Here is a 22,325-nt window from a genome sequence, read left to right as displayed (position 1 = left end):
GCGTGGCCTCTGTTTCATTTCCACTTTCCAATTCTCATGCAGGGACATCTAAATGGAAGAGCCTAATGTGGAAGGAATCTCGGAAATGTAGTATTTAGCCCAGAGAGGCTCATGTGGAGGTAAGAATAGATTCTGGATGTCAAATGACACCCAAAATTGTAGGAAAGCCAAGTTTGAACCCCTGTGCGTAAGGATGCACCCTACGCATAGTAGAATCATTGCCTCATTGAAGGGGCCTTGAAGACAATGTCATCCTATCTCATCATTTTGCAAATGAAGAAACTGAGGCCCAGAGAGAGGAAGTGATTGGGGGGCGCGGTGGGTAAAGAATGGCATAAAGACACTGGCATGGATAGGCTGGAAGAAAAATCTTCAGGAAACTTGGTGTCCAAAGAGTTTCTGACTTTACAAAGATTGAACGTGTTGATTCTAATTCAGATCCAAGAGGATGCTGGCCATTAAGAGATGTAAGCATTTTGAACTGGGAATAGATAAGAAGAGAAAGGGTTAAGTGATCCAAGTCTAAGCTTCAGGATTTTTTGTTCTTTTAATTTTGAGGGGAAAATGTTGAAGCAATAGAAAAACCACCTGTAGGAGAAGAAATACAGTGATATTCTTACTCCCGCGCCCCCCCCCCCCAAGTCTGCCCAGGGTGCTGACTAAGCTCAAAATCTCAAGGTTGCAGATATTTTCACATCTGCTTATATGTGAGAATCTAGTGACTTGTGCCCAAGTACTTGGGAAATAGGAGCAACTGCTGGTACGGAGCAGCAGTGGCAAGTAGATGTGAGAAAGAAGGTGCTAGAAGTTCTTTGTGCTCTCCTTGTCTCTCTCTGACTTCTGGGCCACCAATAAGGACATCAGCTTTCTTGCCAACCTTTAATACAATGGCTTTTTTTTGCGGGGGGGTGTAGGTCTAAGCACCCTTAAACATTCCCAAACGATCATACGCTTTGAGTACCTAGATTTATTTTCCTAAAATTCTTTTTGAAACAAAAACCTTGCAGAAAAGTTGCAAATCTAGTACAAAGAACTCCCCCCCACCCCGCCCCCCGAACTGTTGGAGAATAAATTGCTCTCTTGGTGCATTATCACGTCTGGACGCTCCAGCGTGTATTTTCTATAAACAAGACCGCTCTCCCATAGAACCCCAACACAACCACCAAAATCAGGAAATTGCCGTTGAAACCTCAGACACCATTGAGTTTTAACAATTAACTCAGAACGTCCTTTTCAGCAAAAGGATCCATTTCAAAAGCATATGTTGCATTTACTTGTCACATCTTTTTAGTTTCCATTATTCTACAATAGTCCTTCAGGCTTTCTTGATGTTGAGCATGTTAGAACTTTTTGTTACTGGGATGGCGCTGCTCCAAGGCCCTTCAGAGCTATGGAATATATGAACACATACACGGGGGCGTAAGTACACATATATACATTTATATCTATATTTCTGTATCTATCTACATGTCTGTGGAAAATCATAAAGCCACTTTGCTATCTCCAACTCCAACCCAGAACCATAAGGACTGAGTTTTCTCCTTTTCCCTATTTGTGTCTTCCTTTTCTGACACTGAGAAACCTGGCTCGTTATCCTTAATATATGTAATTATTTGATCAATAGCTGGTATAAGCAGGCTTCTATCTCTCCTACCATCTCTTTCCCATCCATGATGCCCTCCCAGCCCTGTCAGGCTCTGACACCCATGCTAGGCCACCATCTCTTGTGGACACCCTCTTCACCCTGCCAGGCCTGACACACACCCTCAGAAATTGCCTTCCTTACTCTGTCTGCCCCCAAAGGCTTTAAGGTCTAATTTTTCAGGAAGGGAGGGCAGGGAAGGCGGGGTAGAAGGAGAAAGAGCCTATCTCCTTTGAAAATTTTTTTTCTTTCCCCATTTCCTTCTTGCTTGTCCCTTTAGTCTGCCTAATTCTAACGTTCTTCCTTCTTCCAATTTGTTATTTCTAGTAAGTCATTGTCTTAGAAACCAGATTCATTAATCCATTCATTTACTCTTTCATGATACAAAATTTTTTTATGCCGAGTAAACTGAGAGGCCCTAGGTTCTGAGTGAGAACTTTCCTGGGACGTGAGTTGACTGAGCTTGGATGCATGGACTTGGAAACATTTGAAATTCCATAGGCTCTCTTTGCTTGAGCCCGGGACGTTGGTGAGCATATCACACATGGCCAACTGGACATTCTCTTTATCACTTAGGGAACCTCTAGGATCTTAGGCTCTGTGGTCAGTTCAGAGAGCTGGCACTGGTGGAGAGAGATAGATGAGTTGTGTGGGTGGGACCCCTGGGGTCCAGAAGAGGAGGAGTATGGGATTCTCTGCTGGTAGGTATCCCGAGCTATGGGTGCTGAAATGCCAATCCTGGCTTCTTCCAGCCAATCCTAGGGAGAAACAGTGGGCCCTCCGGGTCAGAACTTTGCTCAGAGATGATACCAGGAGTGGGGGCTCCTTCTTTTTCATGAAACTTCTCTGTCCTCAAGTTCTTCACAGTCATGGCACAAATGGAGGCTCTGTCACTCCTCACCTCCCTTCCAACCGTGAGCAGCCGCAGCACAAGCGCTAAAGCGGGAGGTGAGACGCGGCATGTTCATGACCCGGAACAGCATGTGGGGGGAGGCAGTCTCCATGGGCATTTCCCAGGTATCACAGATTCTTAAGCCATGAGTTCTAGCCCTTAACCCAGAACCTACCTCAGACATTCCAGAGATCTTCACACCACTGAGATCAAAATCAGACAGGAGATAAGGTGGAGAGGACAGTGTCTTACTATGCTAGAAAAGGCTGTCATATTCCTGGACTTCTTTGCCCCTTCTTCCTGTCCCACCCTCCATGAATAGCTGGGATCAGGGACTCCCTGAGCTCCCCTCTTTGCAGGTCTTGGATCTGGCTAGCCACCCCCCAACCTGCTTCCAAATGATCCCCTAGTCTCTGCCCTTGCCCAAGGTTTCACCTATCCCATGCCCTGAAGTTAATAGCCCTGGCAACTTCAACCCTGCAGCTGGAGTGGGGTATTTTCCAGTCCTCCTCCCTACGCTCTTCCTCCAAAACACCAAACTGGAAATCTAGATTGTGATGTGAAATCTCCTAATTTAAATGTTGGCTCCACTGTGTAAACACACACACATACAGTGCTTAGCCAGAGATGGCAAACTTCACTGCGTGTTTTGAATTTCACTGTGTGTGTGTGTGTGTGTGTGTGTGTGTGTGTGTGTATTTAAAAAATTGAGCTATGGCAGTTTTATTCTTCTTGTAGTAAAAACCATTTAAAATAAACACTAAATAATGTATTTTAATTTCTCCATAGATGAGGGATAAATGGATAACATTCATCATATGAATTTAATCTTTCCTTAAAAGATTTATTTATTTTAGAGGGGAGGGGGAGGGGCAGTGGGAAAGTGAACGAGAAACTCAAGCAGACTCCCCCCTGAGTGTAGAGCCCAATATGGGTCTCCATCTCATGACCCAGAGATCAGACCTGAGTCAAAACCAAGAGTTGGACGCTTAACCGACTGTGCCACCCAGGCACCCCGACTTTAATCTTTTTAGGATTATAAAAGTAATGCACACACTTATAAAAAAGTTAAACATCACCTAAAGGAGAAGATAAGAGATTTACAAGCACATAACAATTTGAGAGGAGATGGTGCCCAAGGATACTGGCCTTAAAGTGAGAAACTGGCTTCCAGTTCTCTGAAAGGGATTTTGCAAACAAATCCCCTCCCATGCCCAACTCTACCACGCACCTAATATTCATATCCAATTACAGATTTTGTAGCCTACGTCATAGAGCTTCAAAGAAGGCAAGGACCAATACAGGTAAGCGGTATAAACAGGACCCCATCATACCAATTATTTACTGAGTGCCAACTCTGTATGTGCTGGGGGCTCAGGCCTCCAACTCGGACCCTAACTTGTGCTCTTTGAAGTGCCATTGATGGGGACCATAGCAAGAATCCTTCCTTTCATCAAGGACGCCATGCCCAGAGGCATTTCTTGCTCCCAGCTTGGGGAGACAGGTAGTATGAATCAGATATCACCTCAATGAAGCCTCTCAGTCCTAATAAAGCCCTTTCTCCACTGCCCGGACTGTGCGCTCTGTGTTGTTCTGGTCCTGAGTCCATCTCCCTCATGACACCAAGCTACCCCAGGACCAGGGCTGCTTGCTCACATCTGTAACTTTATGGAGGAGCGAGCACATGAGCTGGCACGATGCTTTTCTTGACTGACACCACCAGCAAAAAGGCTCCAGACTTGAAGGAGATGGGAAAATTGAGGTTTAGAGTCACCCCTTTGACCCGGGGGTATCATGTACATGATCCCATGGGATCAACACAGTGTTGTGAGGTAGCCATCATCATTCTTGTATTACAGATGAAGAAACCGAAGATCGGAAGAAGACCTGTCCAAGGTCACACAGCTAGAAGAGATAGACCTGGACATTCTGCTAGAAGCTGAGAGAGGGGTTGCTTCACATTCCTCTCCTTTACCCCTGTTCTATCTGAGTACGATTCTAGAAGCAGCAAACCTGATAAAAGAAGACATGGGGCCAATGGTGGAAGGATGGTCCCACGGCGGGGGGGGGGGGCATTAAGCCTCCTCCAACCTCAAAAAGACTAGTCTGTGCCTCTTCCAGGAACACAGTCAGCTATGGGAAGGAAAGAGAAGTCCCTCATAGCTTGGACTCTGCTCTGGGCATGGATTATGTAGTGCTTTGGGAAGCCTCCCTCTGGCTTCTATATGTTTTACCAATAAAAGTGTATTTATTTAGGCATCTCTCTCCAACGCCCAGGCAAAAGAGCCACGTTTAGTCCTCAATGTGAACTTTATGAGATGCACAAGTGAACCTTGACCACTTTTTCTCTGTTGAGGGATCTGACAAAGGATCTGGGGAACACACAAGGGAAGGGGCTAGAGAAGGGAAAGGGGCAGATGACCAACCTTGGACCTTTTGCCCCTGCCTAGAGATGTCACAAAGCATGAACTCAACAGACAGGTCTCCTGGTCCTCTGCTTTGGCTCTGGGCCCTCCCAGCCCTAGTCTTCCTCCATAAAGACTGTTCGCTTTCACAGGGGTCATATACCCCAGAGCTCACATAGTAGTCCCAAGTACAAATTCTCTGGTCCTTCTGCCAGAACACAGCCTTCCTTATGATCCCCTCTGGAGGTTAGGTACCCCCCACCAACTGTGTTCCTTACAGGGGTGCCTGATATCTGGTCCCATCCCTCTGGGATGAGGCAGTTGTTGCTCTTGGAATGATTAATCCCGTCATTCGTTAGGCCTGTGAAGAGATCTAGTTAGCAGCTGCCAAAGGTATCTGCCCTACATCTGGAAGCAGCTGGGCCAGTCCAGGATAGCTCCTACCATCCAAACTCTCCTTCCAGCTGACGTTCTGTCTCTGGGGCCTCAAAAAACAGGGTTAAGCCTTCCTTTTGGGGAAGGCTCTACTGTTCTAATTCTTCCAGCCTGTGTTTCCCTGATTCAGTCCACGAATCAACAACCCTAGAGGAGCGGAAAGGAGATTTGTTCAGCGATGCTCAGGCTCCTTGAGGACTGGGCCAAAGTTAGAACTGAAGTTTGGACTGAAACCGAAGCCAGGGGTGTGGGCAGGGGCTGCCACCCTGGCACGTCTGTTGGTGCTGGCCTCGGTTGGAGCTGCTGGCGAATGCCACATTGCAGAGAGACACAGGGCTTCTCACCACCGTGGGCCACCTGGTGGATGAGCAGGTGGGAACTCCGGCTGAAGCTCTTGCCACACTCTGTATGCTGGTGCTGCAGCAGCTTTGAACTGTCTACAAAACTCTCGCTGCAACTTGAGCGCTTCTAGGCCATCTCGCCTGTGTGCGAGCACTGGTGTTTAAGGAGCTTGGAGCTGTGCTAGAAAGTTCTGCCACATTCTGAGCAGGCATAGGGCTGTTCACCCAAGTGAATGCACTGGTGCTCAGTAATTGGGTGTGCTCACTAAAGCCATGGCCATGATTGGCCATTCTTCATTATAAGTAACCTAGTCCCATAGGCAGTCGGAGCTGTTGGTGAACTTCTTGCCACATTCACAGCAATTACAGGGCTTCTCCCAAGTGTGTGAATGCTGGTGTTTGAGCATGTAAAGCTGCGTCCAAAGTTGTTACATCAGGCACAGCAGTAAGGGCTGCACATCCCTGTGTGAGCGCTGGTCCTGCAACAGAGTAGAGCTAAGGCTGAAGCTCTTACTGCAGTCCCCGCAGCTGCAAGGCTTCTTGGCACTCTGTCTGCGCGGGTCCTAGATCAGAATGGAGCTAACGCTGAAAGTCTTACCACACTCAGCAGGTATGGGGCTATTCACTGGTGTGCTCCGTTGGTGTTTAACCAGGTTGAACTGCAGCCAAAAGCCTCCCTGCACTCTGGGAACTTGTGGAACTTGTAGGGCTGGAGGCCTGAGTGGGAAACCACAGTGTTGCACAAGGTTGGAGCTGAGGCTGAAGCAACGGCCAGACTCAGAGCAGAGGTATGGTTTCTGACCAGTGTGTACCTGGTAGTGCTTAACTAGATCTGAGCCACGTTGGAAGCTTTTGTCACACTCTCAACAACAATAGGGATTAACTGCCTGGCTGCTTTTCATGTAGGAGAGAAGGTTAGGGTTCGAAGCCAATGACCAAGAAAGGGTTCTTGAGACATCTTTGGTGCAAAAAGGTGGTTTTATTTAAAGCACAGGGAAAGGACCCATGGGCAGAAAGAGCTGCCACAGGGTCATGAGGAGTGGCCTATTATATACTTTCAAGTTGGGAGGGGGTTAGGGATAGTACAAGCCTCCCAGGTATTTTGGAAACAAGATTTCCAGGGTCCTGAGGGGGTTAGCTATAATTAGGAAAGGTCATTTACGACTATTTAGTAGAAACTTAGTTATGAGACCCTTCAGATGTATATCTGTGGGTCATATGTTTGGGGGATGATTGCTAACATGTATCTTGGGGGGTAGAGCTAAAGGAAGTTTCCAAAGGAATTTTTATATGTTAAAGTAGACTTATAGGATCCTGGGGGTGGGCGGGGCTAGGATTGTTTTTTGCCCTTAGCAAAGTATTAACATTGAAGCAGTTGAGTCGCTAGAAGAATGTCACTCCGCCTGTTTCAAGGATTTGTCAATGGGCTATAAGTAATAAGGAAATGTAATAATTTCTCTTCTGCCTGTTTCCCACATCACTTTGGTGGTGAAGGAGGTTAGGGAGGTAGGCTGTGGTCAGTCCACACTCCCAGCACTCTAAGGCTTTGGGGACTGCAAGACAGTTGGTCCTGTTAGAGGCTTCTTCCCTGGGCCGCAGCCTGACTTACGTAGGTATTTCAGGACCAGCAGCATTTCCCAGGAGGCCGGCTGCCGCATACACACCAGGGAGGGCCGCTCAGGTGGAACAACTCCGCTAAGGAGGGCGGACCTCTGGGCTCCCTGGGATCCTGAAGTTCCAAAAACCGGCCACTAAGTTCACAAGCTGAGGCCGGGCGAGGACATTCACGAGGGGGAGCGGGGGGGGGGGGGGGGGGAATGGTCCACCGCCGGAACCGGAAATGTCCCTAGCCCGTGCCGCTCTAGGAAGTGGCAGCGAACGGTCTCGATAGGTTTAACCCTCTCATTCACCTGACTGAGCAAGAGCTCCCCATCTGCGGCCGCTGTCAGGAACTTGATACTTTGGGCCTGGTTTGCGATCCTGAGTCCGTCAGCGCGGATTTCGCTGCCCGGGTCATCACTGTGGGGCAGCGAAGCGAGCTGGAAGGAAAAGGCGGTCGCTGTCGTGAACACGCGGGAAGGAGGGGAGGAGGGGTTGGAGTAGCCACGCCACCTGGAGCAGCACGGTACTGAGACTGCATGGTCGGATGTCTGGGTTCTCCAAGGCTGCGAAGCCCCCCGAGTTTCTCCTCCGTCCTAAGCCAGGCGTTCTAAGCAAGGAGCGACTACATATCCCAGCATGCACCGCACGCGCCTCTCGGGTTCGCACAACGATTAGATAACTACTACTCTCTACGTGCCTTCTGCGACCGTACACAGTACCGGATCCAGAACTACAACTTCCAACTTGCAAAATAACCGCGGCGGCGCTACTTAAAAAGCGTCAGAGAGGAGGTGCCTGGCCACGCCCCTCTCTTCCAGTTCCGCTCCCTTGGAGGAGCGGCGAGGAGGGGGGCGGAGCCTTAGGCTTGAGCCAAGATGGCGGCTGCGAAACCGACCCTCACGGACTCGCTCTCGTTCTGCCTCGCGCAGCTCACGGCGGCGGCCGGGGAGGTTCTAGGTGGGGGAAAGGACACAGCTACCAACGAGACACCCTTGGGCCGTGCGCTCTTAGCCCTCCGCACGCGCCACGTCAAGGCTGCAGGGGGAATCGAGCGCTTCCGGGCGCGCGGCGGGCTCCGCCCCCTTCTCGCGCTGCTACGGCGAGCGGCTGCAGCGGGTCCCGCCCCGTCCCAGGCTGGCCCCGGCTCCGCCCCCTCGTCCGCCGAGTCAGCGACTTCTGCTGGCCCCGCCCCCTCGCCGGGCTCTGCCCCCTCCGCTGCGTCGTCGTCGGCGCCCTCGCCGCCAGCGCGCCTGCGCAAGACTCTGGACTTGGCGCTCAGCATCCTAGCCAACTGCTGTACGGAAGGGGCGTGCCGGACTGAAGTGCGCAGACTCGGAGGCATTCTCCCTTTGGGTAAGTGCTCCGCCCTCATTTCCTAGAAGGATTCCAGGCACAGCAACTTCTTTCTCTGGGCCTGGGCGGAGTTTTGGGTTCTTTGTGTTGTAGCCTGAAAGAACGTACCTTCTGACCGCTCAACACCCGTACCTCTCAAGCCCTCAAGCCTTCTTTATAGATTATACCCGAACCTGACCAGATCAGATAATTACAGCCATGACCTGCGTATTGGTTGTTTCCTCGAATCTGGGCCAGTGGAGACCAAAGGGTTATATGGTGACTTCTAGGTGATTCTTACTCTCCATTTATGAGGTTTATAGCAGACACTCAATGCCTAATGGGGGCTACCATTGGACGAACTTGGGTCGTAATGGTTCTCTGCAGTGAGAAAGGATTGCTTGTAAAATGGAATAATAATAGCTACCTTGGAAAATTGAAGTAGGGAGAAAATGAAATACAAATAGAGAACACACGTATTCTAAGCATGGACTGGGTACTTTGAGTTATTAAAAACTAGTACAATAAGAACAAATACTAAACGAAAGATAACAAGCGGGCGCTTGGGTGGTTCAGTAGGTCTGTTTTGGGCTTAGGTCATGACCCCATGGTCCTGGGATGGAGCCCCGCATCCGGCTCCCAGCTCAGAAGGGGGTCTGCTTCTCCCTATTTCCTGCCTGCTGCTCCTCCTGTTTGTGGTCTCTTTCTCTGTCAAATAAATAAAATCTTAAAACAAAACAAAAATACAACAACAAGCTTTTCTGTTTACCGGCTAAGTTGGCGCCTCCTAGTGGCAATGTTGGGAACATAGTTTACACACTGCCGCCTGTTAGGAAATTATGCCAGTTTTGACGAAATCTTAATTTTTTTGGATAAAACGAAACTTTAACGTATTTTAAACTTGTATAAAATGCATCTGGACCATAACGTGTTTGACAAGAGGCCTGGCACATTAATAAGTGCTCAATAAATTACAGGTTTTGTTATTAGCATATGACCCTCATCATTCAGTCACTATTCTACATTTTAAGTATCTCCTGAATCCATCCGCATTTATCCTTCTCCTGTTATGTGCCCAGGGACTGGTGTCCATGTGCTGGGCTGTGCTGGTAGCTGATTTGGTTTAAGCCACTGTCCTTTCTTATCTTAACAATAGGGACAGCCTCCTTGCTGTTCCCCTGCCTTATTCTTTTTCTCTATAATCCATTCTCCCCATGGCTACCAGATTGTATCATAGCACTCCTGTGCTTAAAACCCTTTGTGGTTCCCAGTGCCCTCGTATTCAAGTCCTGCCTGATCCCTTGGCCTGGCATTCGAGGCCCAGCACAGACATTGGATCTCACTTCTGGGCCTTTGCAAAGGCTGCTTCCAAACCTGAAATGCCCCGTAACAGCCCCACCCCCCCATCTTTGTAACAAATACCTTCCTGTTTAACCTTTCAGACCCATTAAGTGTTAGCCTCTTTTGGAGGCCTTCCCCGACTCTCTCAGGTCACATTGTTGAGGTCATTAATGAGAGAGACAAGAAGGGGCAGGACCCTCAAGAGGCCAAATTCTCTTGCAGTGACTATTCTTCAATGTGTGAAGACAGATAGCATCCAGAACCGCACAGCCCGTGCTCTGGGGAACTTAGCCATGGAACCTGAGAGCTGTGGGGCCATCCATTCTGCTGGTGAGAAGGCTATGAGTGTGGAGTTAGCTAGGGCTTGGGGTGGGAGAGGGGCTTGGGTATCTCCTCGCTCACTCTTTGGCCTCCTCTTCCCTCTGCAGGTGCTGTTCCCTTGCTCGTCGAGAGCCTGACAGCCTGCCAGGACTCACAGTGCCTGCAGAGTGTGGTGCGCGCCCTCCGCAACCTGGCCGACTCACCCCAGCACCGCCTGGCCCTGGCACAGCAGGGAGCGGTGCGCCCTCTGGCTGAGCTTCTGGCCGCTGCCCCAGACCCTGCGCTGACCTTGGCCCTTGTCCGTGCACTCTTGGAGCTGAGTCGAGGCTGCTCCCGGGCCTGTGCTGAGCAGCTAAGTCTGGGCGGGGGACTAGGACCACTGGTCAGCCTGGCCTCCCACCCCAAAAAGGCAGTACGAGAGGCAACTATCCTGATCCTCGCCAACCTGTGTGCCCAGGGCCTTGTACGGCCTGCACTGGGCAATGCTGGTGGCGTGGAGGTACTACTGGGTGAGCTCCGGCGGCGCAGGGGGCCCAGCGGAGCCGGCCCAGCCTCCCAGCAGCCCCTGGTGCGGGCCGTGTGCCTGCTGTGCCGGGAGGCCATCAACCGGGCCCGGCTGCGGGACGCAGGTGGTTTGGAGCTGTTGATGGGTCTGCTACGGGACCCCCGTGCCAGTGCGTGGCACCCTCGTGTCGTGGCTGCCCTCGTGGGCTTCCTCTATGACACTGGAGCCCTGGGCCGGCTACAAGCTCTGGGACTTGTACCGCTCTTGGCTGGGCAGCTGTGTGGTGATGCTGGTGATGAGGAAGAAGAGGGAAGAGAAGCTGCTTCGTGGGACTTTCCTGAGGAGCGGACCCCTGAGCGGGCAGAGGCTGGAAGCTTCCGAAGCCTAAGGTGAGTCCCCACCTGACTGCTGCGGATTGAGGGCCCTGGCTCTCTTCACTACCCTCATCCCCCACTCTGTCTCAGTAGGACTCTGATCGACTCCTTGTTCTCCCAGGACAAGACCACTTTCTGGTCACCATTAAACACATGTCCTCTCTTCCTGGGTCTGCCTTTAGCCGTGGCTCTACCCCAGCACTTCTGAACTTTGGGACCCAGACGGGTTCACTGGGCCTTTTTTATTTTGTTGTCTGCGTGCCCCTCACTAGAATATAAATTCTGGAAGGATGGGGACTTTAGTTTTGTTCATTGTTTGTGCCCAGTACCTAATACTGGGCTTGGCACCTAACAGGCATCGGTATTGCTAAATGAGTTGGGGTTTTGTTTTTGACCCATTTCTCTTTCTGTCCTATCTCCCCGTAGCCTCCCCTCCTCCTCCTGGGTTCAGTCACCTCTTTCGGCCCTGCTCCTTTACCTTGGCTCGGGGTTCAGTCTCTCCTTTCTCCCTCTGCAGGTCGTGGCTGATCTCTGAGGGCTATGCCGCAGGCCCGGGAGACATCTCTCCTGACTGGTCCCCTGAGCGATGTCCCCCGCCTCCCCCACCGCCAGAGCCCGCTGAGCCAACCAGCCCCACCCTGGGCCCGACCTCGCTGCGGACGCCTCGCGTGCTGCGCACACCTGGCCGCAGCCCTGCTGCCACCCCTGAGGAGCCTTGGGGCCGCGAGGGGCCCGCGCTGCTGCTACTGTCGCGATTCTCCCAGGCTCCTGACCCAAGTGGCGCATTGGTGACCGGCCCAGCCCTGTGTGGCCTGCTGGCCTATGTGACGGGCTCACCAGGCCCACCGAGCCCACGTGCACTGCGCATCCTGGCACGCCTTACCTGCAACCCTGCCTGCCTCGAGGCCTTCGTACGCAGCTATGGTGCCGCACTGCTGCGTGCCTGGCTCGTGTTAGGTGTTGCCCCGGATGACTGGCCCACGCTGCGGGCCCGGCCGGCTCGCCGCCAGCACCGGGAGCTGGGTGCGTCTCCCCTAGGAGGCCCATCCCCGCTCTAGTTCTGGACCGAGAACCTCACCTTACTGCTCGTGGCTCTCACTGCCCTCTCCAGCCTCCCATCCCACTTCGGTCACCACACAGGAGGAGGAGAGGGACTCCCAGCATGCAAAGTTCTGCTCCATCCTCTGCCCAAGTCTTGGGACCCAGATACCCCAACGCCAGGCTTGGCCCCAGCAACTTAGAATCATGCTCGTCTGTACTTCTTTACTCGATCTGCTCTTGGTTCTGCGTTGTCCTGACTGCCTTCCCACTGGCCATACTGACTTGGAAACCCACGGCTCCGGTCCCCATGTCCTCCCAGTACCCCCGCCCCCACTCCTCCCAACACCACCAGGGACTGCCCTGTCTTCTGTGTTCCGACGGCACTCCCTGACCATCAGACTTTGTTCTTGCCCTTGACCTCCCGTTTCCTAGCATCTGGACCCTTTCCCTCCAGGGCCTGCAGTCATCCCCTCTTCCGTGCCTTGAGGTTTTAGCCTCCTTTCAAGGACCCAGAGTCGGGCCATCACCTCTCAACCTGACCTGCTCTGTCCGTCTCTGCAGGTGAGATGCTGCTGCAGAACTTGACCGTGCAGGCCGAGTCGCCCTTTGGAGTGGGCGCCCTCACGCACCTGCTGCTCTCTGGAAGCCCCGAGGACCGTGTGGCCTGTGCACTGACCCTGCCCTTCATCTGTCGGTGAGGGGGATGTGGGCGTCTCACAGGGCTCAGGGGAGCAAGGTTGCTATTCCGCGGCGTCACGCTTTTTCACCTTTCTTCCCACAGGAAGCCTTCTCTGTGGCGTCGGCTCCTTCTGGACCAGGGTGGCCTCCGTCTCCTCCTCTCGGCACTGACTCGGCCCGCTCCACATCCTCTCTTCCTCTTCTTTGCTGCGGACTCCCTTTCCTGCCTCCAAGGCCTGGTGTCTCCCACTGTGATCCCAGCCCTTCCGCCTCCGATCCCCTTGGACCTAGATCCCCCATCCCCTTGCCTCTATGAACCTCTGCTGGGCCCAGCCCCCATCCCAGCCCCTGACCTGCACTTCCTACTGGACTCAGGCCTGCGGCTCCCTGCCCAGCGAGCTGCCTCAGCTACCGCCTCGCCTTTCTTCCGGGCTCTGCTAGCTGGCAGCTTTGCCGAAGCCCAGATGGACCTGGTGCCGCTTCGAGGCCTGTCACCCAGCGCAGCCTGGCCCATCCTGCATCACTTGCATGGCTGCCGGGGCTGTGGGGCTGCCCTGGGGCCCATTCCCCCACCAGGCCAGCCCCTGCTGGGCTCAGAGGCTGAGGAAGCCCTGGAGGCTGCTGGCCGGTTCTTGCTGCCTGGGCTGGAGGAGGAGCTGGAAGAGGCTGTGGGCCATATCCACCTGGGACCCCATGGTGGCCCGGAGTCGGTGGGTGAGGTATTCCGCCTGGGCCGGCCCCGGTTGGTTGCCCATTGTGCCCGCTGGACCCTGGGGCCAGGGCAGTGCCCACGGAAGCGGGCCTTGGCCTTAGTGGGGCTTGTGGAGGCAGCAGGAGAGGAAGCAGGGCCCCTGACGGAGGCTTTACTGGCTGTGGTGATGGGGGTCGAATTGGGGGGCAAGGGTTCCAGCTTAGAGTGTTGATGTCCCCTGGGAGGGGATCCAGGGATGAGTGGCTGTGAGGGAGGACTCCCTCGGAGCAGCGGGAGAGGAGGCTGAGCTATGAAGGAGGACTCCCTCGGAGCAGCGCGAGAGGAGGCCGAGCAGAAGTCACCATCAAGGATCAATGAGAGAATGGAACCGTACCCCAGGATGATGGTCTGAAGACACAGGAGTGAGGAGCCAAGGCCACAGTTGGAGTATGGAGCCCACGGATGGAGAACAGCCCAGGGCCCCAGGCACCTGGCCGGGCCCAGCCTTCCAGAGTTGAGATTAAAAACGTTGGAGTTGGATACCCCTATTGCATGGTGTCTCTGCTTCCTTTGCTGTGGGAGTCCCCCCGCCCCCACTCCACCAACCAACAGGGTCTCGTTCAGGTCGCTGTATCTCAGTACAGGCCCCCCCTGGCATGTAGGAGTTTAATAAGTAAGTTCCTGGAGTCCTGGGGTAGAATAGAGTACCGGGGGAAGCCTGCTTCCCGCTCGTGCAGCGTCATCGCTCAGACAAATACCCAGCCAGCCACACAGACTTGGGTCAGGCACGAAGGGGCTGGGCTGAGGGAATGCAGTAAGCATGACGAGGTACGTCCAAGGCCTTGGCACTCCCGTTTCCTGTGTGTCTTTCACCCATCTTGGGCTTTCAGTCTCTGGGTCTGTTACCATCTCCTGGGCCAAGTGTCCTTCTGCTATTAGCCTAAGGGAAGACCTGCTGTGTTCCTGGAGTCCCTGAAGCCCTGTCTTAGTTTCGCTCAGAGATAGCCAGAGCTCCGGGCGGCATTCGGGTGAGGGAGGGGCTTATGTTGTGCGATGGTCTCTCGGGGCAGGGTCTCTCCATCACCTGGGTCCCGGATCACAGCCACTCAGGTGGCAGCCTGACGGAGTGTGCGTGGACTGGGCCTGCCCGTTAGCTTCTGGCGAGCTAAGGTCGATGCTTGGTTATCTCTGTGCCGCTGTGTCTGGCTCTCTGGTCTCAGGCTATGCGTTAGAACCACCCAGAGAGCTTTTTCAAAACGTTGATGTCTAGGTACTTTCTCACTGCATTGGACAGAGGAAAGGATGCCCTGGGCATCAGTATTTTTAAAAAGCTTCCCAGGTCGGTTTAATATGCTGCTGGGTTGAGACCCACAGTCCATACTCATGTGTGGACTGAGGGCTGGCTTGGGACCCACAGCCCAGCGGCTGTAACAGTTATGTCTGTCCCTACTCACCTCTAAGTGTTCATTTCCACTTTGATTCTCAGGGTCTCGGTCCAGGGAAGGCCTCTTGTTCTTTTGTGACTGGAGTCTGTGTCTTGTTTGTCTGTGTTCCCCAGTATCTTGGGCAAGGGCTCTTTTGGAACAGGTCTGCATTGCCTCAGTGTTGGGGAAGGGCTTTGTCTTCAAGGCTGGCTGTGGTCTGGCTGCCTGGGAATGTTTTGCCTGAGTCTGCATGGGGTTTGGGCCTGGGTTCAGTCGGTTTCCAAGTCTTGAAGGGAAGGTCGTTGTGTCTGTCTCTGTTTCTGAGAGATTTGTGTCTGGTACGTGTGCCTTTTGGGATCTCCGTTCATGTCATTGTCAGGTTCTCTAAAGGAAGGACTCTGAACCTGTTGTCTGATCCTTAGAACCACCACTCCTGCCCTCAACCCAAAAATTCTGTCTGCAACAAGTCGCTCGGGAATGGCCCGAGTGGACAGGGGCTCTGTATAGGACTCGGGGTGCTAGCTTTGGGAGGTGTCTGCTTGGGGTCCTCAGTCTGTGTCTAAGAGTCTTATAGAGCATGGATCCCGAGCTTGGTCCGGGAGAGCCACTTCTCTGACTTTGGCTCTGGCCGCCCGGGGCTCCCGGCAGCTGCGGCCAAGGCTGGGGTGTGGCTGCCTCCGCGGCAGAGAGGCGGGCTGGGCCTGGGTGGGCCGGGGCCCTCCCTCCCTTACACGCCCCCATCCCGAGTTCTCCCGTTCTTTGCACCCCCACCCCACCCCCCAAGCCCCATCCCAGCGGGTCCCGGCTTCCTTACATGGTCACGGCCGGGCCTCCAACTCCCGGACGTCCCCCCGCCCCCCGCCCCCACCGGACACAGCCCCCGCCCTGCTCGCCCCGCGCGGTGCGCCCGCGCCCCGCCATGGAGGACCTGGGTGAGTGGGGCTCGGGTCCCCTTGTCCCCAGCTCCTCCCCGCCGTCTGGACCCGCTTCCCCGGGCTGGAAACCCCTCGCACTCCCCGCATCTTCCCATCCCCGCCTCCTGTCTTCTTGATTCTGGTCTCTGCCCGCGCCTCCTTTCCGACTCCACGTCCCCCTTCCTGCCTCTCCCTTCCTGCCTTTTCCTGGACTGGCCGCTCCCTCCCTTCTTCCCTCGCTGAGCTCCTCCATCACTCGCTGCTGACGGATGGGCAGGGAGGTGCAGCGCCCGCCAGTGGGCGCCTGGGCTCAGGGGCGCTGGGAGAGGAGGGGTTAAAGGGGTCTGGGGTCCGGGCACTGGGGAAGTAGACAGGAGGGGGAGAATAGGACTTTACATTCTGGGGAAGAAAACCGGCCCGTCGCAGAGTTTGGGGAAGAAAAGAACTAAGGACCCCTAAATATGGTAGGGCTCGGGTCTTTGGGGGGCAGAAAGAGAATAGATGAGTGCCAAGATGCCAGGGAGAGGTTAAGGGTGCCACTCTGGTCCTCAGAAATGAGTAAGGGAGCAGGGACTTATAGGTTCTGGGAAGGAAAGGGTTTAAAGGATCTAGATCTGAGGAAGGGAGGTGTGGGGGGGGGGTGTCTTGGTGGAGGAAGGAGGACCCAGGCATCTCCTCCTTCTGGTCTGTTGGAAACGGATGGAAGGCTGTGCTCTCCATGAGAGAGAAGGGGTTCAGGCACCCTGCGATAGGGGGTGCTGCTCAGCAGGGGTAACCGGCGCTGCGGAAAATAAGCCAATCAGAAAGCAGGTCCCAGCGGACCTGCCAATGAGGAGACTGGGGTGGGACCCAGGGGCTGGAGATGCGCCAGGGCGGGGCGGGCCTGTTTAGGTGCCGGAGGGGGCAGGAATTAGTGGGCCAAAAGAGCAGCCAACCAGAAAGTTGGGTGCCAGGCATACGGCCAGTTGAGCAATTTGGGGTGAAGCCAAATTTGACTTGAGTAAAGAGTCAATTTTGACTGCATCAGAGAAGATGCAGAGAATAAAAGAATCCGGCAGCTTTTGTGCGTGATTCCCCAAGATGAGCCATTTGGGACGTTTTGGTCATAAATATTCTTTGCTGCCCTTCTACTTCTCTGCCTTGGTCTGGCCTGTGTTTCCATCTGATTCCTGACCTCTGTTCTTAATACTGTCTTCTGCCCTCCTTAACTACTGCCTACTTGGAACCCTTAATCTAATCTCTTAAGGCCCCGTCTCTGCTCTAACCTTAACCTCTCCACTTCTCACCCTGATGGCCTCCTCCCTGCAGATGCCCTGCTCTCTGACCTGGAGACCACCACCTCACACATGCCAAGGTCAGGGGCTCCAAAAGAGCGGTCCCCAGAGCCTCTCGCAGCTCCCCTGCCCTATGGCCACCAGCCACAGGTGAGATCAAATACGAGGGACTGGGGCAACACTAGGGCCAAGCTTGGCTAGGGTACGGGGAATCTGGTCTTGAGTGGGGCGAAGGACAGGCCTGTCATCCCACACGTGTGTCCTTCTCTCTGTAGACAGGATCCGGGGAGTCTTCAGGGGCCTCTGGGGACAAGGACCATCTGTACAGGTGAGGGGCCTGGGAACTGGGGGATGGGGAAACCAACTGAGACTTAGGTAAGGAGGTTTGGACTCCCCACCCCTGAACACAGACTCCCACACTGTTTTTCAGTACGGTTTGCAAGCCTCGGTCCCCAAAGCCTGCGGCCCCTGCAGCCCCTCCGTTCTCCTCTTCCAGCGGTGTCTTGGGCACAGGGCTCTGTGAGCTAGACCGGTTGCTTCAGGAACTTAATGCTACCCAGTTCAACATCACAGGTACCAGGTTACGGAGATAGGCCTTGATGGGATGGGGACAGGGCAGGGAAGGGCAGAGACGGAGGGGTAGACTCTTTGCAGAGTAGCCGCTAAAGGGACACAAGCCTTAACTGGGAGGGGGTAGAGTATGGTCCCATGTCCAGTGCCCTTCTTTCCTCTCCACAGATGAAATAATGTCTCAGTTCCCATCAAGCAAGGAGACTGCGGGGGAACAGAAGGAGGACCAATCTGAGGACAAAAAAAGGCCCAGCCTGTGAGTTTGACATAGTTGGCGGAGCTGGGAGAGATGTGTTGGATACCTGAGTTACTGGAGGGCAGCATGCTTTACTCTGAGGGGCTCGGAGCTGACACAAATTGTGTTCTTCACAGCCCTCCCAGCCCATCCCCGGTTCTCCCAAAGCCTTCAGCAACCTCAGCCACCCTGGAGTTGGATAGACTGATGGCTTCCCTGTCTGACTTCCGTGTCCAAAACCACGTGAATCAGGTGGGGTGTGGGCCAGTGCGCATTTGTGGCTTCCCAACCCCTTGTAGAACCTTCCACACCTGCTGCCTTGCTGACTCAACTCTCATGTCCTCCTCGCTGCAGCTTCCAGCCTCTGGATCAACGCAGCCACCAGTGCCAAGCTCTGTGAATGAGGGCTCCCCGTCCTCGCCGGGGCCAGCTAGCAAAGGCAGCCTGGACACCATGCTGGGGCTGCTGCAGTCTGACCTCAGCCGCCGTGGTGTTCCCACCCAGACCAAGGGTCTCTGTGGCTCCTGCAATAAACCCATTGCTGGGCAAGTAAGTGGAGCCCTGTGGGGCGGGGGGAGGGGGGGGTGGTAGAGACCCTTGGACCCATCCTTACTGAGAGCCAGACTTTGTGCTGTTCGCTTTTGATAAATGACTCTGGGAAGTGGGTATTACCATTGTTCATATTTTACAGATGAGGAGACTAAGTCTCTGAGTCACACAGCACGTAAGTGGCAGGATGAGAATTCCAACCCAGTTACCATTTGTTGTGGTTCTGTGGTGTGCAGGCACTGTATTAGCTCCTTTACAAACCTCAGTCTTCACAAAAGACTACCACCTCTTGGGCACCAACAAAGACCGTTTCTCCTCCCCCAGCATCTGGTTTGCGAGCTCTGGTTCTTGGCTTCCGGACGGAGTACATGTTATCGATAACAACCGAGCCCAGTGACTGACCTAGATCCCCTTGCTGTATTTGACACCCTGCTTCCACCCCGAAATTTCCAATCTTAGCAAAGCAGGATGGCATGATGATTCCTGTGGGCCCTAGGCACTTTGGTCTTCATGAGTCCCTTCCTCCATTTAAAAAAAAATTTTTAATTGTATTGTATGACTGTTGGTGTGAAGATGAATCTATTAATATTATACATAAATTATTTTCTAGCTCATTTTCTTCTTCTGATTTTAAAAGTAATTCCAACATTTTCATGGGCTCCTAAAATTATGGAGGGCCCTAGGCACTGTGCTGGAAGACCTGGGTTGAATTTCCGTCACTCAGAGACTGACCTCTCAGGGTGGGTGGGGAGAAATGAGTGAAGGGAGGCAAATGGTAAAAAGAAAAAAGAAGAAAAGAAAACTTGAAATGCGCCATGTAAATCTTGCTGAGCTCGCTGGGCACACGGCGACCCAAGGGCCACTCTTGACCCAGGCCTTACCCCCAACTCGCAGGTGGTGACCGCGCTGGGCCGCGCTTGGCACCCTGAGCACTTCATTTGCGGTGGCTGTTCCATGGCCCTGGGAGGAAGCAGCTTCTTTGAGAAGGACGGAGCCCCCTTCTGCCCTGAATGCTACTTCGAGCGCTTCTCCCCGCGCTGCGGCCTCTGCAATCAACCCATCCGACACGTGAGCCCAGCCCTTCGCACCCCCCCCCCCGCCCACCCATGCCCCGCCCCTCGGCCTCGTCCAAGGCCCTCCGGACTCCGCCCATTGTCTCTGACTTCCAAGTTCCCCGTTAGGTCTCCAGCGCCTCAAACTCCTGCTTAAACCCGCTTACATGGGTTCATGACGGGCGAGGGAGGGTAGAAGTGTTGGAGGGCCACATTGAATATCCCCATTCATTCTCCGCAGAAAATGGTGACCGCCTTGGGGACCCACTGGCACCCGGAGCATTTCTGCTGCGTCAGTTGTGGGGAGCCCTTCGGAGATGAGGGTGAGAGCTTGGCGCCGGTCTTGAAAGATACCCGTCTGCTCGATCCCCCGCCTCGCCCACGTTGGTCCAGCCTACTACAACCTCCCCAGTGCTCTGCCCCCCTCCCACACGCGGGGGCCCGCCCTATCCCCTCCCACTCGGCCTCCACCCTAGACCCGATCCCTCCCTCTCTACTGCTCCTTCCCACAGCCCCTCATCGGGCCCCACAGTCTCAGATCTTGCGAGTCCCGGGCACAGTTTTTTTTCTTTCCGCTCGGTTTCCGCCCCCAGGTTTCCACGAGCGAGAGGGCCGCCCCTACTGCCGCCGGGACTTCCTGCAGCTGTTCGCCCCCCGCTGCCAGGGCTGTCAAGGCCCCATTCTGGATAACTACATCTCCGCGCTCAGCGCCCTCTGGCACCCGGACTGTTTCGTCTGCAGGGTGCGCTGCTGCGGCAGGGGGTGTGCCGGGGGGCGGGGGGGCGGGGGCAACCCGGAGCCCAGCTAGGAGCCTGGGGCGGGGCGATTACTTGGGTATTCAGGTTGTGGGCAGTGGGGTTGCCACGGTGGGTTATTAAGCCCCTGAAGCTGGCTATCCGGGCGGGGGGTTGGCGGCTGACTTATCCTTTCGCGGCCGCCCTCCCCCAGGAATGCTTCGCGCCCTTCTCGGGAGGCAGCTTTTTCGAGCACGAGGGCCGCCCGCTGTGCGAGAACCATTTCCACGCGCGGCGTGGCTCGCTGTGCGCCACGTGTGGCCTCCCCGTGACCGGCCGTTGCGTGTCAGCCCTGGGCCGCCGCTTCCACCCAGACCACTTCACCTGCACCTTCTGCCTGCGCCCGCTCACCAAGGGCTCCTTCCAGGAGCGCGCCGGCAAGCCCTACTGCCAGCCCTGCTTCGTCAAGCTCTTCGGCTAACCGCCGGCGGGGCTCGCCCCTGCCACAGCCCAAGGCCCTGGGGACCCCACCCTTCCCCGAAAATCGCGCTCTCCGCACCCCACGGCCTTGCTCGTTGAGCCTGGGGCTCTCTCCCCGGCCCACCCGGTGAGGCCCCACCCACTGGAGAGACCCGCCCCGGAGGTACTCGACTCTCGAGTTCTCCACGGTCAAGTTCAGCAACGGTCCGGCCAGTTTCGAGACCGCACGCGTGGGTCGTACGCCGTAGGGCAACCCCGCCTGAGGTCTTCACTTGATCCCCACCCTCGAGGGAGCCCCCGGACTGGGGGCGGGCCCTTGCAATTCTGACTAACGAGAGGACAGGCCAGGACATACCTGCTCCCCGCTCCCTCACTCTTCTGTGCACTTTTTTTCTACCTACATAAAAACACATGCCACATGATGCTGGTGCGGTGTCTCTGACTGCGCGGGACGGCCTTGCGCGGTGACTGCCTGCTTTTGGCGCGCGCTCCGGCGGCCGGGGGTTCTAGGTCCCCGCCGTGTGGCCGCGGTGGGACCTGCAGCCTAGCCCTTGCGGGCGGTCCTTCACGAATCAAATGCGCCTGCGCTGGATTGTACAGGTAGCGGGGAGCCAGAACAGGGAGGTCAGGCTGGGCCCCGTGGAAACTTCCCACCCTCATTCCCCACTTCTTCATCAACCTGTATCCTTGAAATAAGGCCTTCATCTTTCTCCACCCCCACCGCCCACTCCCACTCCCTCCCACCCTTGTCACCTTGTCTAATTTTCAGATTTTTTCTCCGCTCCTGAAAAGACCCTCAGCGATGGGGCTCCATCCAGAAGTGCCATGTATGCCCGCTCCTTGGATCTGGGCGCTAAGGCACAGCTTCCCTCTTCTTTGTATTGACTCATAACATCTCCCCTAAGCAGAGGATGATACTTGGGGTGGTCAGAGTAGTGACCAAAGGAAGCACTAGGAGGCTTTTCACTCAGACCGGGAGTCGGGAAGTCTTTCTGGAGGAGGTGACACCTGAGTTAAGCCCCAGCAGAAATTCGTGGGCCAGGGATTTTAAGATGTGGAGTTTAGGCTCCATCTGAATCCCCAAGCCCCAGAGCCTTTCTGAGCCTCTGAACCTTCACTTTGGACCCTGCAGTTCCCTAGAGACAGGGCTTGGATTCCTGGATCCAAACTGTAGGAACCTTTGAAGCTGGAAACCATGGATTCTCAGAGGCCCTTCCTGCTTGAGGAGCTGGTAGCCAAGGAGAGCGTGTGCGGGCAAGGCAAAGGTGAGGTGTTCTCTGTCCTCACCTCGGCCTGACCCCCGGTTTCTTTCCTCTCTGAGGCTCCTCTCCCTAGGTCTTCCCAGGCTTCCTGCTCTTCTCCTTCCACATATTCTCCCTGGAGAATTCTGTCTGCTTCCTGGCAATGAACCACCTTCCTGTCTTGAGGACGCCGCCATTGGCTATCTCTAGTCTCGAGTCATTCCTTTCCCCAAGTGTTTATTGAGTATGGAC

At 54.7% G+C, this 22,325-nt stretch overlaps 2 protein-coding genes across 3 annotated transcripts; both read left to right on the top strand.

Moving 5' to 3' along the window:
* Positions 1–7,522: 7,522 nt before the first annotated feature.
* Positions 7,523–14,148, top strand: ARMC5 (armadillo repeat containing 5). The gene is made up of 6 exons (XM_045786086.2): positions 7,523–8,670; positions 10,213–10,320; positions 10,419–11,205; positions 11,708–12,213; positions 12,793–12,925; positions 13,013–14,148. The coding sequence occupies exons 1-6, from the start codon at positions 8,193–8,195 to the stop codon at positions 13,830–13,832; spliced, it is 2,832 nt and encodes a 943-aa protein (XP_045642042.2). The 5' UTR covers positions 7,523–8,192; the 3' UTR covers positions 13,833–14,148.
* A 1,715-nt stretch (positions 14,149–15,863) lies between these two features.
* On the top strand, positions 15,864–21,254 carry TGFB1I1 (transforming growth factor beta 1 induced transcript 1). Of its 2 annotated transcripts, none has more exons than XM_045786092.2 (11): positions 15,864–15,956; positions 17,247–17,362; positions 17,488–17,540; positions 17,643–17,785; positions 17,951–18,038; positions 18,155–18,269; positions 18,372–18,566; positions 19,461–19,634; positions 19,860–19,941; positions 20,212–20,360; positions 20,567–21,254. In XM_045786092.2, the coding sequence occupies exons 1-11, from the start codon at positions 15,944–15,946 to the stop codon at positions 20,831–20,833; spliced, it is 1,395 nt and encodes a 464-aa protein (XP_045642048.1). In that variant the 5' UTR covers positions 15,864–15,943; the 3' UTR covers positions 20,834–21,254. The 2 variants fall into 2 exon arrangements, with proteins under 2 accessions (XP_045642048.1, XP_045642049.1); XM_045786093.2 differs by lacking the exon at positions 15,864–15,956 and adding an exon at positions 16,273–16,402.
* Positions 21,255–22,325: the final 1,071 nt, after the last annotated feature.

This window comes from Ursus americanus, chromosome 2 (assembly GCF_024610735.1).
Source record: "Ursus americanus isolate L20-20 chromosome 2, mUrsAme1.1.p, whole genome shotgun sequence".
NCBI lineage: Eukaryota > Metazoa > Chordata > Mammalia > Carnivora > Ursidae > Ursus > Ursus americanus.
This window is presented reverse-complemented; position numbering and strand designations above follow the sequence as displayed.